Source organism: Sceloporus occidentalis, unplaced genomic scaffold (genome assembly GCF_023333645.1).
Source record: "Sceloporus occidentalis isolate IW3139 unplaced genomic scaffold, rSceOcc1.0.p SCAF_9, whole genome shotgun sequence".
In the NCBI taxonomy this organism is placed as follows: Eukaryota; Metazoa; Chordata; class Lepidosauria; order Squamata; family Phrynosomatidae; genus Sceloporus; species Sceloporus occidentalis.
The window spans coordinates 33,601,885-33,615,844 of NW_028316989.1; the positions used below are offsets into that span (position 1 = coordinate 33,601,885).

The 13,960-nt window shown below is 42.7% G+C and overlaps 1 protein-coding gene across 1 annotated transcript; it reads left to right on the forward strand.

The window, feature by feature from the left end:
- Positions 1–1,883: 1,883 nt before the first annotated feature.
- LOC149307234 (zona pellucida sperm-binding protein 3-like) lies at positions 1,884–9,118 on the forward strand. The gene is made up of 9 exons (XM_089538292.1): positions 1,884–2,294; positions 3,171–3,289; positions 4,313–4,416; positions 5,134–5,311; positions 5,411–5,531; positions 6,065–6,156; positions 6,265–6,410; positions 6,509–6,628; positions 8,955–9,118. Exons 1-9 carry the CDS (start codon positions 1,884–1,886, stop codon positions 9,089–9,091), a joined length of 1,428 nt encoding a protein of 475 aa, XP_089394418.1. The 3' UTR covers positions 9,092–9,118.
- Positions 9,119–13,960: the final 4,842 nt, after the last annotated feature.

Here is a 13,960-nt window from a genome sequence, read left to right on the forward strand (position 1 = left end):
TGGTCTTCAGTGGCAGGGTAGAGATTTTGGGTGCCTTCACTGAAAAGGCCCCCTCTGTTATCATCATATGTAGTTTGCATTGTATGCTAAAAGTCTCAGCTTTACTCTGTATCCACTGACTATTTTCACATGGAGAGCTGCTGTGTTCTGTTTATCAGTGATGCTTCATTGAAAGATTCTGTGGTGCTGGCTGCTGGCCTTCATGTCAGTGGGATGGTAAAAACTGGAGACCTCCAGATGTTTTGTGTGTGAATTGAGCACTCCTGGTTATTAGCAATGCTAGCTGGGGCTAATGTAAGTTGAAAACACAAAACATCTGGAAGATGCCAGCTCTTTTCTCCACTGCTGATTGAAGTTCCTGCGTGCCTTTAAGTCATTTCCAACGAACATCTACCTATACTCTGGTCAACCACAACATTGTTCCAGGTGGAAAGGCCACACACATCAGATGCACAATTAATACTTGTCAAGGGACCAGATCTGGTCTGATTTTGGAAGCTAAGCAGGGTCGGCCCTGGTTAGTACTGGGATGGGAGACTGCCAATGCTATAAGCCATATTTCAGAGGAAGGAGCTGGCAAAACCACTTTTGAAAACCCTATGAAATCCATGGGGCTGCCATAAATTGGCAAGTGACTTGATGGCACAAATACACATGATGTGCTGACAAAAAGCTGAGAACTTTGTACTGAAGCAGGATCTGTCACACTCTACTCTTCACATGTTTATTTATTTTGACTGCTATGAAAGACCCATTGGTTCTTTAACTACCTTTCATGGCCCTCATTGAAATCAAACTGTTTACCTCATCACCTTTCACTGCATTTGTATTATGATTTAGGCTTTTCTCCATTCCACCTGTTGCCCACAGAGGCTTTGAAGGCTAGCATGGTGCAGTGGTTTCAGTGATGGATTAGGATTATGCAGGGCCAGGGTTTGAATCCCTGCTCAGCCATAGAAACCCACTCAGTGACTTTGGTCTAGTCCCAATCTCTCAGCCTCAAAGGAAAACAAAGGCAACCCCCTCTGAACAAATTCTGCCTTAGGGCCACTATAAACTGGATCTGACTTGAAGGCACAGAACAACAATGGTGCTTTGACTTTAAGATTCATCAAGATCACTAAGTAAACCATAATTTCTAAACCTTGGTGGAAAGCTAAGGCCGTTGTCAAATGTCTGTACTTCAGATGAGAATTAGCAGTTCAAAATTTGTCATGACATTATAGCCAGGCACAGAACCTGCATGATGACAACTGGCATTCCTCCAGCAAAAAGTAACTTTTCTGAACTCTGGTCAGGACCACTGCCTTTTTAAGAGTGCAGAAAGAGCGTGCAAGGCAATCTTCCATAACCTGACATCCTTTCAAGCCACTAGCCCGTTTGGTTGGGTGTGATGAGAGTTGTGAATCTCATCTGGAGGGTACCACATTGGGGAGGGCTAGGGTTGAGGATGATGGGAGTTGTCTACATCTGGAGGATGCCTGAATGGGATAGGCTAGGGCTGTGGTGTGAAGGGAATTTTTACACATCTGGAAGACACCAGCTTGGGAAAGGCTGGCTGGGAGATTCTGGGATGTGTAGTCTCTGAAAGCAACCTTCCCAGCATCAGTTCTGGGCAGATCTTCAGAGGTCATAAAGGAGTTTCTAGAAGCAGAGATGGTGCAGGTGCTTTCTTGATGCTATAAAGTTTGAAGTGTTTTCAGGATCAGGTCACAGAGCTATAACTCACCTTATCTCCAGCTGAGTCTCATTGCAGAAGGCCAAAGTCACCCCATAGTTGTAACACAAGACAGCTGTCAAGGGAGAGGAGACCCATCTGCAGTATATAAAGCTTCCTGGGCCTTCTGTTTGGTTTCTTTGGTTCATTCAACTCAGATATCAGCATGGGTTTTTCTCATGGTTTTCAGGGCATCCTTTTGTTTATCACAATCAGCCTGGTAGATCCTTACAATTCCTGGGATTTTTCAAGAAATGATTTGTCCTGGGGATCTTTTGCCAGAGATGTCCCACCAGTGGAGCAGGTCTATGGCTCTTCTTTGGCTTGGTCCTCCCCCTGGGCTTGGGTGGATGTCTCCCAACCAAGGGTTTTGTCCAGTTTGCAACCAGTGACTGTACAATGTGGAGAGGCTCAGGTGGTGGTGACTGTCAAAAGGGACCTTTTTGGCACTGGGAGGCTCATCCAGGCTACTGACTTGACCCTGGGTTCCCTGGGCTGCCAGCCCACCTCCCTTGATGCTGCAGAAGATGCTGTGATCTTTGACGTTGGGCTCCATGAGTGTGGCAGTACCTTGCAGGTAAATTTGCCTTAGGGACTGTATTGTTGGGTTTTGTTTTTCCTTTTCATACTGTTTTGTTCAGAGCTGGAACATAACCAATAACACACACGCACACAAACATATATGTATGCAGCCACAGGCTGAGTCCCCATTATCTGGAATTCTGAAATCTGCAACAGTCCAAAACCCAAAACTTGTTTCATGGGCAGCTGAGCTACTGACAACTTTGCTTTCTGACAATTCATTGTACATGAACTTTGATTCATGTCTAACACTCAAACCACTACACCATGCTGGCTCTCTCTTTATTGTTGCTGTGTACCTTCAAGACATTTTTGATTTATGGTGACCCTAAGGTGAATCTACTGTCAGGTTTTCTTGACAAGTTCCTTTATCATCTGAGGCTGAGAGAGTGTGACTTGCTCAAGGTCACCCAGTGGGTTTAGTTTTCTGAACTGGGATTTGAACCCTGCTTTCCAGAGTCCTAGTCTAACACTCAAACCACTACACCACACTGGCTCTCATGGCTCTCACTAGCATAATATGTTGATATAGATGCTTCCCCAGACAATGAAGAATTTCTACAGCCGGGGTTGGGAAACATTTTATCCCACCAAGACCATAAGTTTCCACAGTTCCTCATTACTTATCAGTTTATGTAGGGCTGATGGGAGTTAGAGTTTAACAGCACCTGGCAGGCTACAACCCCTTCACTGCTGATATAACTGCTGATGGAGAAAGAAAACATATCAGGAGCAGTAGACTCCCCCATCAAATATGTCAGCTGAAGGCAAAGGAGTTGTAGCTCAATGTATCTGGAGTGGATCAGATTTGGGGGGGTGGGAAGGAAACTTGCTTTGAAGTCATCTTTTTGCACCATTCTTTTCTCTCTAGATGACTCCAGACTCCCTGGTTTACAGCATAACCCTCTACTACCGCCCGAATCTTGGAAGCAATCCTGTTATTGTCAGGACCAGTTCAGCTGAAGTTCCAATTGAATGTCACTTTCCAAGGTGAGGGAACTTCCTCTCAAGGTTGGAAAAACCCTGGGTTTAAAATTTTTTTGGGGGGTAGGTGGGTTTGAAACTGGTTATTTTGTTGCCAGTTTTTTTAAGTTAATGTTTTATAGGGGGGAAAATTGAGTCCTGGTTAGATGAATACCATGAAATACTATTTTATGTATTAGGAAGCTTGATCTTAATGTTTTCTACCATTAACAATCTAAGGTTATGAGGCTTTAATATAGAATCATAGTCCTGGAAGAGACCTCAAGGGCCATCAAGTGCAACCCCCAGCCATGCAAACATATGATCTACATCTTTCAATGAAACACCATTTTTCTACTGCTTAAATCTGAATATACGTAGTTTAATGGTTAAGATGCCAATTCTGACCATCAGGCAGTTTGAGGCCTGAGTGCCGCATGATAGGGTGAACTCTTGTCACTAGCCCCAGCTTCTGCCAACCTAGCAGTTTGAAAGCATGCAAATGCAAGCAGATAGATAAGTATTATTATTATTGTATGGGCCCTTTGTGAAAAAACATGCAAAGTATTATCAGAGTTGTTTTGATTGACTTTTATATCAATGGAAGGATTTTGTTTCTGCATGGCATTTTTTTGCAATGTAAAATAAAGTGATTAAAAACAAGCAGGTAACACTGGATACAGGCCTAACATTGAACGACTGCCAATAAAACGGATAAAAGTTAAAATGTTTAAATTCAAATGGTCATTGTTGTTTCATATTGAAGAACAAGGAGTGGTTTTTGTAGAACTTTAGTTTTTATTTAAAGAGTGGTTTAAAGTAACCTGGTTTAAACTGGTTTTTAATCAACTTGGCTTAGTTGAGACAATTTGATTTTTGGGGGGAACATTTTAGTTATGAATTTCTGCAGAGACAAAAAGATGGACTAGAAGATCCATTGGCCTTATACTAAGTTGCCATCTAGCCCATCTAGTCCAGCTCTGATTATATAGAACTGCTCCTCTAAGAATGTAGTTGACCCAACTGAGCTTCCTTCCTTCCTTCCTTCAGGAAAGACAACGTGAGCAGCAAAGCCATCCGACCCACATGGGTTCCCTTCAGCTCTACCATTTCTTCAGAACAGCGGTTGGCCTTCTCCTTACGCCTCATGAATGGTAGGTGACAGTGTGAGGGGAAGGGTAATCCACTCCTTAGAAGAGACCTGCAGAAAGGACAGTTGAAGGGTATGCTCTCCAGAGCCAGGTAGTGGGTAGGATTTGCTTGGAAGAAATTGGTTGGGAACTGGATATTTTCAATGGTTGGGGGCCAATTCTAGTGGTAATTGTGGCTGTCCCCTCCTTAGTGGATGACCCTGGGAAAGAGACTGCTCTTGACAATGGTCCAATCAAACTGCAGCTCCCAGCACCCATTGACCATGCTCATAGAGGTTTCTGGGAGCTGAAGTACAAAAGAGCTGGAGATCAGGTTTGAGTACCCTGGTCCCAGTTGATTTCCTCCCCAATCCTGCAGTCTGTCTGGAGATGTCTCATGCATCAACACATCTCCTGTGACTGTAGCAGAAACCACCTGTTACTCCTTTTCCATAGAGCCGTTGAGTGGGGACACCTTTTGCTCTATTCTGGGAATTGTTGCCTAAACCAAATTCCACAAACTTTGAGAAACCATTGACTAGTGCAGGGTTTTGGACCCTGTGATCCTCCAGATGTTACTGAACTCTAGTTCCTATCATCCCCTGCCACTTCTGCTCAGGCAATGAATGGGAAATGAAATTCATCAACATTTGGAGGGTCAAAGATGCTTCCACCATTTCCTGTAATGGTGACACCTATGGACATTTCCCATCAGCACCTTGATTAAAACTTGTCTTCTAGGCGACTGGAGTGTTGAGAGAACCTCAAACAGGTACCAGCTGGGGGAAACCATGCACATCCAGGCAGATGTGAATACTGACAACCATGTGGCCTTGAGGCTCTTTGTTGACCACTGTGTGGCCACCCTGAGCCCAGACACAGCGTCTTCTCCCAGATATGCTGTTGTTGACTACCATGGGTAAGAAGAACTCATGTCTCTGTGATATCCTCTGGGTTGTGTTGGCTTTTTTGGCTTCAGGCTTACTGTATAATGTTGTTAATTCAATGTTGCATCTAGATGTTTGGTTGATGGGCAATCAGATGACTCCAGCTCTGCCTTTGTGTCTCCAAGACCCAAACAAGATTCTCTCCAGTTCAAAATTGATGCCTTCAGGTTTGCAGGAGACATCAGAGATGTGGTGAGTATCTAAAACAAGCACAAAGAACCAGAAGCTCTTTAGATGTTGGCTCCAATTTCCACAAGCCCCAGCCAACATGGACTTTGGGAGATGATGAGTTTTTTAACCCAACATCTAGAAGCCTAAGATAATCCACCACTTGTCTCACATACATTTATTGGGATCTTTAGAAATGAATTAATTCTCCGTTTGTTCAATAGAATGCTGCTCTAGATAGCTGAGAAGATGTTGAGCTTGTTGTCCTGAAATGCACCATAATACACACAACATTTGCATGCTGTATTCCTTTTCAACATTGATCACTGGAAGAACTGCCTTAGTGTTATTGGGAAAGTGACTGCATGTCACACTAAGCCATTGATTTATGTTACAGTGGCTTGTCACTTTAGCCATGAATTGTCCTGCAGATAACTAGTTTCTGCTCCCACAACTTAATGCTAGCAAAACTTTACTTCAAGATCCAGATCTGTCCTCTCTGCCCTAACTTACTTTCCAGAGGTGCTTCACTGTCATCCCCTATTCTGTCCTTCCAGATTTACATTACCTGCCACTTGAAAGTCACAGCAGCTGATCAACCTCTGGATCCTCTGAACAAGGCTTGCTCTTTTAATAAAGCCAGTAACAAGTAAGAAGGGCAAGTGAGAGCCATGGAGAGGAGGGAGGAAAGGAAAATAAAGAGCAGGTTAATGCAGGAGTGATCTCAAACTTCTTTCTCTACTTTGGCTTGCTGCAGTTGGCTCCCAGTTGAAGGTACTGGAGATGTTTGCAGATGTTGTGAGACTAAGAACTGTGGGTTATTTGGAGGCCAATCTGGAAGCCGCAATGCCTGGTGGAGAGGCTCAGGAGGAAGATTCCAGAGAGACGCTGCTTCTATACACAGTAAATTCTGATCCCCATCTCTTAGATTGGAGGGTGTGTATCAATACAAAATGAGCTCAGCCTAGGTGAAAATTGTTCTGAACTTCTTTCCTACACAGATGATCCTTCAGTGGAGGAAACGGAAGCTGATGTTGTGCTAGGACCTGTCATCTTGGATGATCCAAATACTTTAATGCCTCGTTCTGAACTCCAAGAAAGAATGGGGCTAATGAAAAAAGGTAAGACTAGTTTGAGGGAGGCCATTTATGTTAAGTTCAGAAGGGCATGGCAATGTAGGAGGTTGCCTTATTCCAAGTTGTCTTGGTCCATCTAGCCCAGGAGTGGGAATCTTGTGGTTCTCTGGACATTGTTCCATTGCAGCTTGCAACACCTCTAGCCAAAGGTGAGGGCTGCTGGGAATAGCAACTGGAGGGCTGCATAATTCCCACCCCAATCTAGTCTGATATTATCAAATCCTGACTGGAAGTGGCTCATCAAATTGGTTTCTCAGGATTGTTTTTCCTAGTATGCCAGGTACTGAGCCTTGGACCTTTGCAAGTGTTCTACTGTTCAAGTTGTGGCATCTCAAGGTAGGACTAGGAGAGACCACTGTCAAAGACCCTGGAGAGAGATTATCAGTTGAAGCAGCTACAGAATCTGGCTACGTTGGTACCCAACTGCTGGATCTCCAGATAGTTTGGTTCAGTTCCAAGAATATCACCTTCTCTTCTTCCTCCCTCCTCCTCATTAATCATCATTATTAATTGTTGTTGTGTGCCTTCAAGTCATTTGTGGCTTATGGTGATCCTGTCATAGGGTTTTCTGAGGCTGAGAGTGTGTGACTTGCCCAAGGCCACTGGCTCCACTTTATTAATATCCTGCCATTTTCCCAAGACTGGGACTCAAGGCAGCTTAAAAGGTTACAATTAAAAACATATAAAAAGGCAACGTGAACACCAAATTAAACTATGGACCATATCAAAATCATATGGGTACTCTGAACACAATTTCAGAAAGTTAAACAATATAATTTAAAAACCATACAGCACTTAGAGATATTTTGCTAAATGTATCCAGTTCTAAAAGCCTGTCTGAAAAAATTCTTTGCCTGCTGATGGAAGGACAGCAAGAATAAGGGGGTCATTCAAGCCTTCTTATGGGAGAGGTTCCAAAGTCTAGGAGCAGCCACTAAGAAGCCCTCTAGTGTTCCCACCAACCATTCCTATAAAGGTGGTGGGACTGAAGAAGGGGTTCTCCTTTGGATCTCGAGGTCTGGAGATACTGCCTATCGGATAGCTTGGATTGGCCAAAACATCTGGAGGACCAAAAGTTCAGATCTTTTATGATATTGTTAGGAAATATGGACTTATAGTTTGATTTGGTAAAGCAGGACACAGCTGCACTTTCCATTTTAAATATTTTGGCAGTGTGCCTTGCTAGCCAAGTCAGTAGGTTTGACTATAGAAGTCCCATGGGGAACTGCAGCTGCCCAAGCTTATAGAAGAACAGGTTCCAATGGCATAGGGCTATACCTATAAAAGGGATAAGACAGTCTCTGATCACCTGTCTTTGGCATTTGGTGGAAGAATCTGGTCTATCCTTGTCAGGGAGGGCCAGATGTGAATGTCTTTAAGAACGTCTTGCAATGAGAAATGGAGTGACATTACTGCATTCTAGTCAGCTTTTGGCATTTCTATGGTGTAGAAACTTATAAAACTCTATTTGTAGCTTAGGTGGTAGGGCACCTTCCTTACATGCAGAAGATCTAAGGTTCAGTCAGTCTCTGGCATCTTCAGGTAAGGAAACAAGCAGACTTGCTGCTGATCATTGTAACCACCACATAACTAAGTGCACTGATGGTCACACTCAATATAAAATACAATATTGTATTTTATAGCCAGTGCTGGAAAAACAGTCCAGGTTACACTTGGGAGAAGTAAATGGTTTGAATTACAGCAAGAATTGTTGTTGTTTGTTTATAAAGCACCATCAGTTTGCATGGCACTTTACAGGTAACCAAAACTAGTGGGTCCTGCCAGAGATGTACAACCTAAAACGTGTGCATGAACATACAGAGTAGAGGAAGAAATAAATTTATAACAGTATAGTTACAAAACAAATTAATCCAGGTAAAACACAAAAATGTGATACGATATATAAAACTAGCCAATACATGTAACCAAAGATAACAAAATTAAAGTCCCAAATGCTTTAGGAAGAAAAATGTTTAATTCATAGCCTATGATGACAGACAAGAAGTGATGCAGTTGGGTAACCTTAGATTTTGGATTTGAAGGGCTCGATGGGGCTTGTTCTCTAGAGAATGGCAATGTATTAGTTAAAAATATGTTAAGCAAGGCCTTTTCTGCATTGGAACTACTTATCTAAACTCCTGCCCTGGTGATGCCACTTGAATTCTCAATGTTGCTTGAGAACTTAATTTTTTTCAATTTTTAAAAGACATGCAGATATGGGAACTTAATTCTTGAATGACGCATGAAATGATGCACATGAAGCAGTGATGGAGACAAAGTTCTGACTGTCTCTTATGATTTTTGCCTTCAGGTGTCCATGCAAAGTTTCTGTTTACAATGATGGGCCTGACTGTAGCAACTGCCCTTCTAGCGTTGGCTTCAGTGACTCTGGTGTTTCTCCTTGCCTGCAAGAAAAGCCGGACTCGGGTCAACCATGAGCTGTCTTGACCAATTTTGAAATGCAAAGCAATAAAATAAAATAAAATGGGTGGAATTAAAAAAAATGTGGTACCTTCTGTAACGGGTGAGGGAAGTATATAGAATCATAGAATCAGTTGGAAGAGACCACAAGGACTATCCAGTCCAACCCCCTGAGACCTCCAAAGAAGGAGACTCCACTACACTCCTAGGGAGTATGTTCCACTGTCGAACAGCCCTTACTGTCAGGAAGTTCCTCCTAATGTTGAGGTGGAATCTCTTTTCCTGGAGCTTGCATCTATTGCTCGGGGTCCTGTTCTCTGGAGCAGCAGAAAACAAGCTTGCTTCTCAATATGACATCCCTTCCAATATTTTAACAGAGCTGTTATATCACCTCTTAAGTGCTGCCTCATACACTAAAATTAACATCATCACCAGTGCTTGGAAATGCTACTTTTTAGAGTGCAGCTCCCAGAATCCCCCAGGCTCATTTTTGAAGGTGTTGTAACATATCCTATAATTACATATGGTGGAACCATGATAGTTCAAAAGTGAAATCAAAGTGCTATATTATATAGTAGTGATTGTTACTGTTGTGTGCCTTCAAGTCATTTCTGACTTAGGGTGATCTGAAGGTGAATCAGGCTTTCATGGCAGCCCTCTGAGGCTGAGAGAGAATGTGACTTGCCCAAGGTGACCCAGTGGTTTTCCATGTCCAAGCAAGAATTCAAACCATGGTCTCCAGAGTCACAGTCCAATGCTCAAAACACCACGCCATGCCTATACAGCCTGGTAAAGCCCATCCACATTCCATTATGTTATTTTCCCCTCACTGACCAGGTTGCTTTGTAAATGAATGTAATTTCTAGTCATAGCTTATATTCTACTGCCACTTAGTGGTGATGATGCATAGCATCTAAAAACATATTTATATATAGCAAAGCTACTGTGATGCAGCCTGCTCTGGAAGCAGAATTTCCCATCCTGACTTGATTATTTTGTTATTGTTTAGTAAATTATAATTTTCCCAGATTGAAATATTTCTCAGCTACAGCAGACGTACTGAATCAATGAGGACTTGGTTCTTCTCAGTGGACTCAGACAAAAGCAAACTGTTGCTGTGTAAAGCTGCTCCCAATTGCAGCAAAAATGGCCAACAGAGCCCTCTGGCAACATGGGGGTCACTCTTTTTCCATTTGGCACCAGCTCCATGAATTTTCAGGGTAGGAACTATGGAATACAAACACAGGTGATGGGGCCCAGTAGAGTACTGTGGGTGGCAGATATGACCTCCACATCTGGCACATGTGCCCACTCCTGTGTTAGAATAAACAGAAGCAGAAGGTCACAGCTGTTTGCCATAACTTTTCCCCAGCATGGCTTGCTGCACTCACAGAATAGACCTCTGGCCAGAAATGTTGTAGTAAGGCAGTTGGGAATTATTGCTGAACTGACAGAATATAAACATGGGAAAGTTAATAGGGCCAAAGTACGTATACATGTGTGTACACATAGTGATCACTGAGTGTGGAAAACTTAAACACATTTACAATAGTAGTTATCATTATAGATGTGTTTTTTTAAAATAAAATATTAAATGTTTCTTTGTGTTGAAAAACAAATTGTGATATGCAAGCATTAGGGTTTCTTTCAAAGGAAAGGCAGAAAAACATCAATATGCCACCAACTTCTGGCTTGTCGTTTAAAGTTAAGAAGTGGTATCACACATATCCTGTAACTATAAAACTAACTGCAATTAGTTGGAATTGTAAGAGTAATAAAAGGAATTAGTTACAATGGCAAATAACGTGAAGTTATCCCTTTACTTACAAACTTTAATGCAATGCAGTAATTGAGAGTAAGGAACCAATTGCACTTAAGTCATTGTTTTATGCAAGTAGTGTTGCCTGGAGTAAAAGTGGAGAGGGTTTTAGTACCTTTAATGGTTGTGTTTGGTAAATACTCTAAAGACCCCAGATGCTGTCTGAATTTGGAAGCTAAGCAGGGTTGACTTTGGTTAATACTTAAACAGGAGACTACCGAGGAATTCCAGATGCTGTAGGTTATGTTTCGGAGAAAGGAACTGGCAAAACTGCCTCTGAGGATTCCTTGCCTAAGAAAACCCTATGAAATTCAGGGGGTTGCCATAGGTCAATGGGCAACTTGAAGGTGGAATTTCAGCAGGTATTGTTTGTTACCTGTTCCCTCTTCTACACAACCATTACAGTTACCATTCCAGTTTTCAACCTTGAAAGTGACTTTCAAGCTTTGAGTGGTTTGAACTGGCCACTTTGGTTTCAAAGTACAGGCCCAGAAATGCCTGTGGGTAGGATCAGGGCCCCATGCCAGCTTTTGCAGTGCTGTAGCTACAGGAGGGAGCAAAATGCAGGCATTGCCCTTCCAAATAAAAATTCTGACTTCCCATAAAATTTTCTTCCAGTCCTCAGATTTTTGGCACTGAAGGCTCACAAAATTCTTCACACCCAGAACTCTTTATGTTTGCTGTGGTTTTCATTTCCTTGTAACTATACCTGCTCTTTTTCTTGGGATGCTTAAGCTGCATTTCTAAATGCTCAAGTGAAATTTTAAGTTACTGCAATGCTAGAAATTTGGGGAATGAAGGAAAATTTCATGGGGAAGGGAAAAGAATTTTTATTTGGGGGACAGTGTCCTCATTTTGCCCTTCCTCCAATCTGTAGTTACACCCCTGTTGTAGAGAGCCTTTCTCTCATCTGGTATTTGCCTCCAAGGGCCTGGGTTATGTTGACACCACCATTTGGAAGTGTTGAAGTCTTTTACTTCAAGACTGAAGTCTCTACCTTTAAGTCCCAAGTCCCTGCAAGATACTTTCAAGTCATTTGAAATCTGCTGCTCCTAGGAAATGTTTTAGAAGGCTTCTTGGATGTGCATCAGGGACAGGCTGCTGAGTAGAGTTCAACTCCCATCTCAATCCCATTGCCTAACACATTTGCGGTTCCCCTCTCAGAAACCCTCTGGGGTGACTACTACTCAGTAGCCTGTCCCCGTTGCCCATCCCAGGAGCCTTCTAAAGCTTTTCCTAGGAGCAACAGGTAAGGAAATTACTATATACAGCTTTTACACTGTGATTACACTAGGAAAGAACCAGCTTGGTGATACTCATTACATGATGACACCTCTGACCCTTAGCTGCACTGTCTCCAACCTGTCTCTTTTCATTGATGAGGAAAACCTGTCAATGATCTGGCAAGCACACAAATCCCCAGGTGCAATATGTCAGTGAGTCATAATTTATTATGGTCCATAGACCCAAAATTTAGGCATTCGGTCAAGATATACAAAATGTCACTCCTGGGGCTGTTGCATGGTTGTGAGTCATTCCCTCTCATTATTCTTGTTTGTGTATGTGCGTTTTCAAGTCCTTTCTGACTTATGGGGGACCATATCATGGAGTTTTCTTGGCAAGTTCCATCAGAGGGTGTTTGCCATTGCAATCCTCTGAGGCTGAGAGAGTGTGATTTGCCCAAGGTCATCCCATGCTTTTCCATGAATGAGCCAGGATTTGAACCCTCTTCTCTAGAGTCGTAGTCCAACACTTAAACCACAATGCCATGCTGGCTCTCTAAATTCTTGACTTTCTTTCTTTTCCTTTTAACATCAATTGAGGTAGCAGAGTTACAGAATTGTGCAAAAACGTGTGTGTGGGGAATAAAAAAACCCATGCTGTGTAGAGCATGGAGGCAGGGTTAAAGGAGAGTCAGGAAGAAAGAGCAATGGGTGAGCAGCCCCAGTAACAATTGAGAGGAAGTGCATTGATGGCTGCCTTGAAAGTGGTGTGATCCCATTTTACTTTTGGTAATGTGACTGCTGCAAGAATGGGGCTTGTGCAGAAGATTCCTAAGAGTCATTCCCATTGTGGAGGGTTCATTTCTGAGAGGGGAACAGAAAACACATTAGGCAATGGGCCTCAGGTGGGGAGCTATAGGAAGTGAAGGTCTCCCCTTGTACAGCAAATGTAAAATACTGCTTCCATCACCGTAAGCAAAAAGCAGTGAGATGGAAGCATTGATCAAAGGAGGAAAACTGTTTTCTGTTCTGTAACATTTCTGGATGAAGTTAGGGGAGCAAGTCAGTTAATAAAAATACACAGTAGTTGAGTCAGTGCATCACTTATTGCAGACTCTAGTCCAAGTTGAGTAACTGAAGTGACTTGTCTGAGTTAATCAATTTGAGTCTACATTATTGTCTGTTAGAGTTAAGTAACAGCTTGTTACTGGACTCTAAATGTGGTGGCTTAGTGGTTAAAATGCCAGTTCTGATGACTGGAAGGTTTGCTGTTTGAGGCCCAAGTTCCACATGATGGGGTGAGCTTCTATCACTAGTCCCAGCTACTGCCAATCTAGTAGTTCGAAAGCATGGACATGCAAGTAGATAAATAGGTACAAGTGTTCAGTGCAGTCATGCTTGCCACATGACCACCAGAGCAGTCTTCAGACAATGCTGGCACTCCAGCTTAGTAATGGAGATGGGCACTGCCCCCTGCAGTCGGTTACAACTAGACATTCATGTCAAGGGACTACCTTTACCTTTAACAGCTTGATGGTAGTGATGGTTTTTAGGCAAAAAAATTGCCACAGAATCTAGATCTCCATTGACAGCATGCCCAAGAGAAGAATCCATTGTTGCTTCCCCTCCCTTGCAAAGAAAGTGATAGTTTTAAGAATGCCTATCCAGGGTGGAAACCCACTGAGTGCCCTTGGGTAAGTCATACTCTCTCACCCTCAGATGAAGGCAAGGGCAAACCCCACTTTGAACAAATCTTACCAAGAAAACTCCATGATAGGTTCGCCTTAGAGTGCTTGAGGGACATACAGCAATCCTCAGATGTAAAATTAGAAGTAGCTTGCCTCGCTTCAAAAA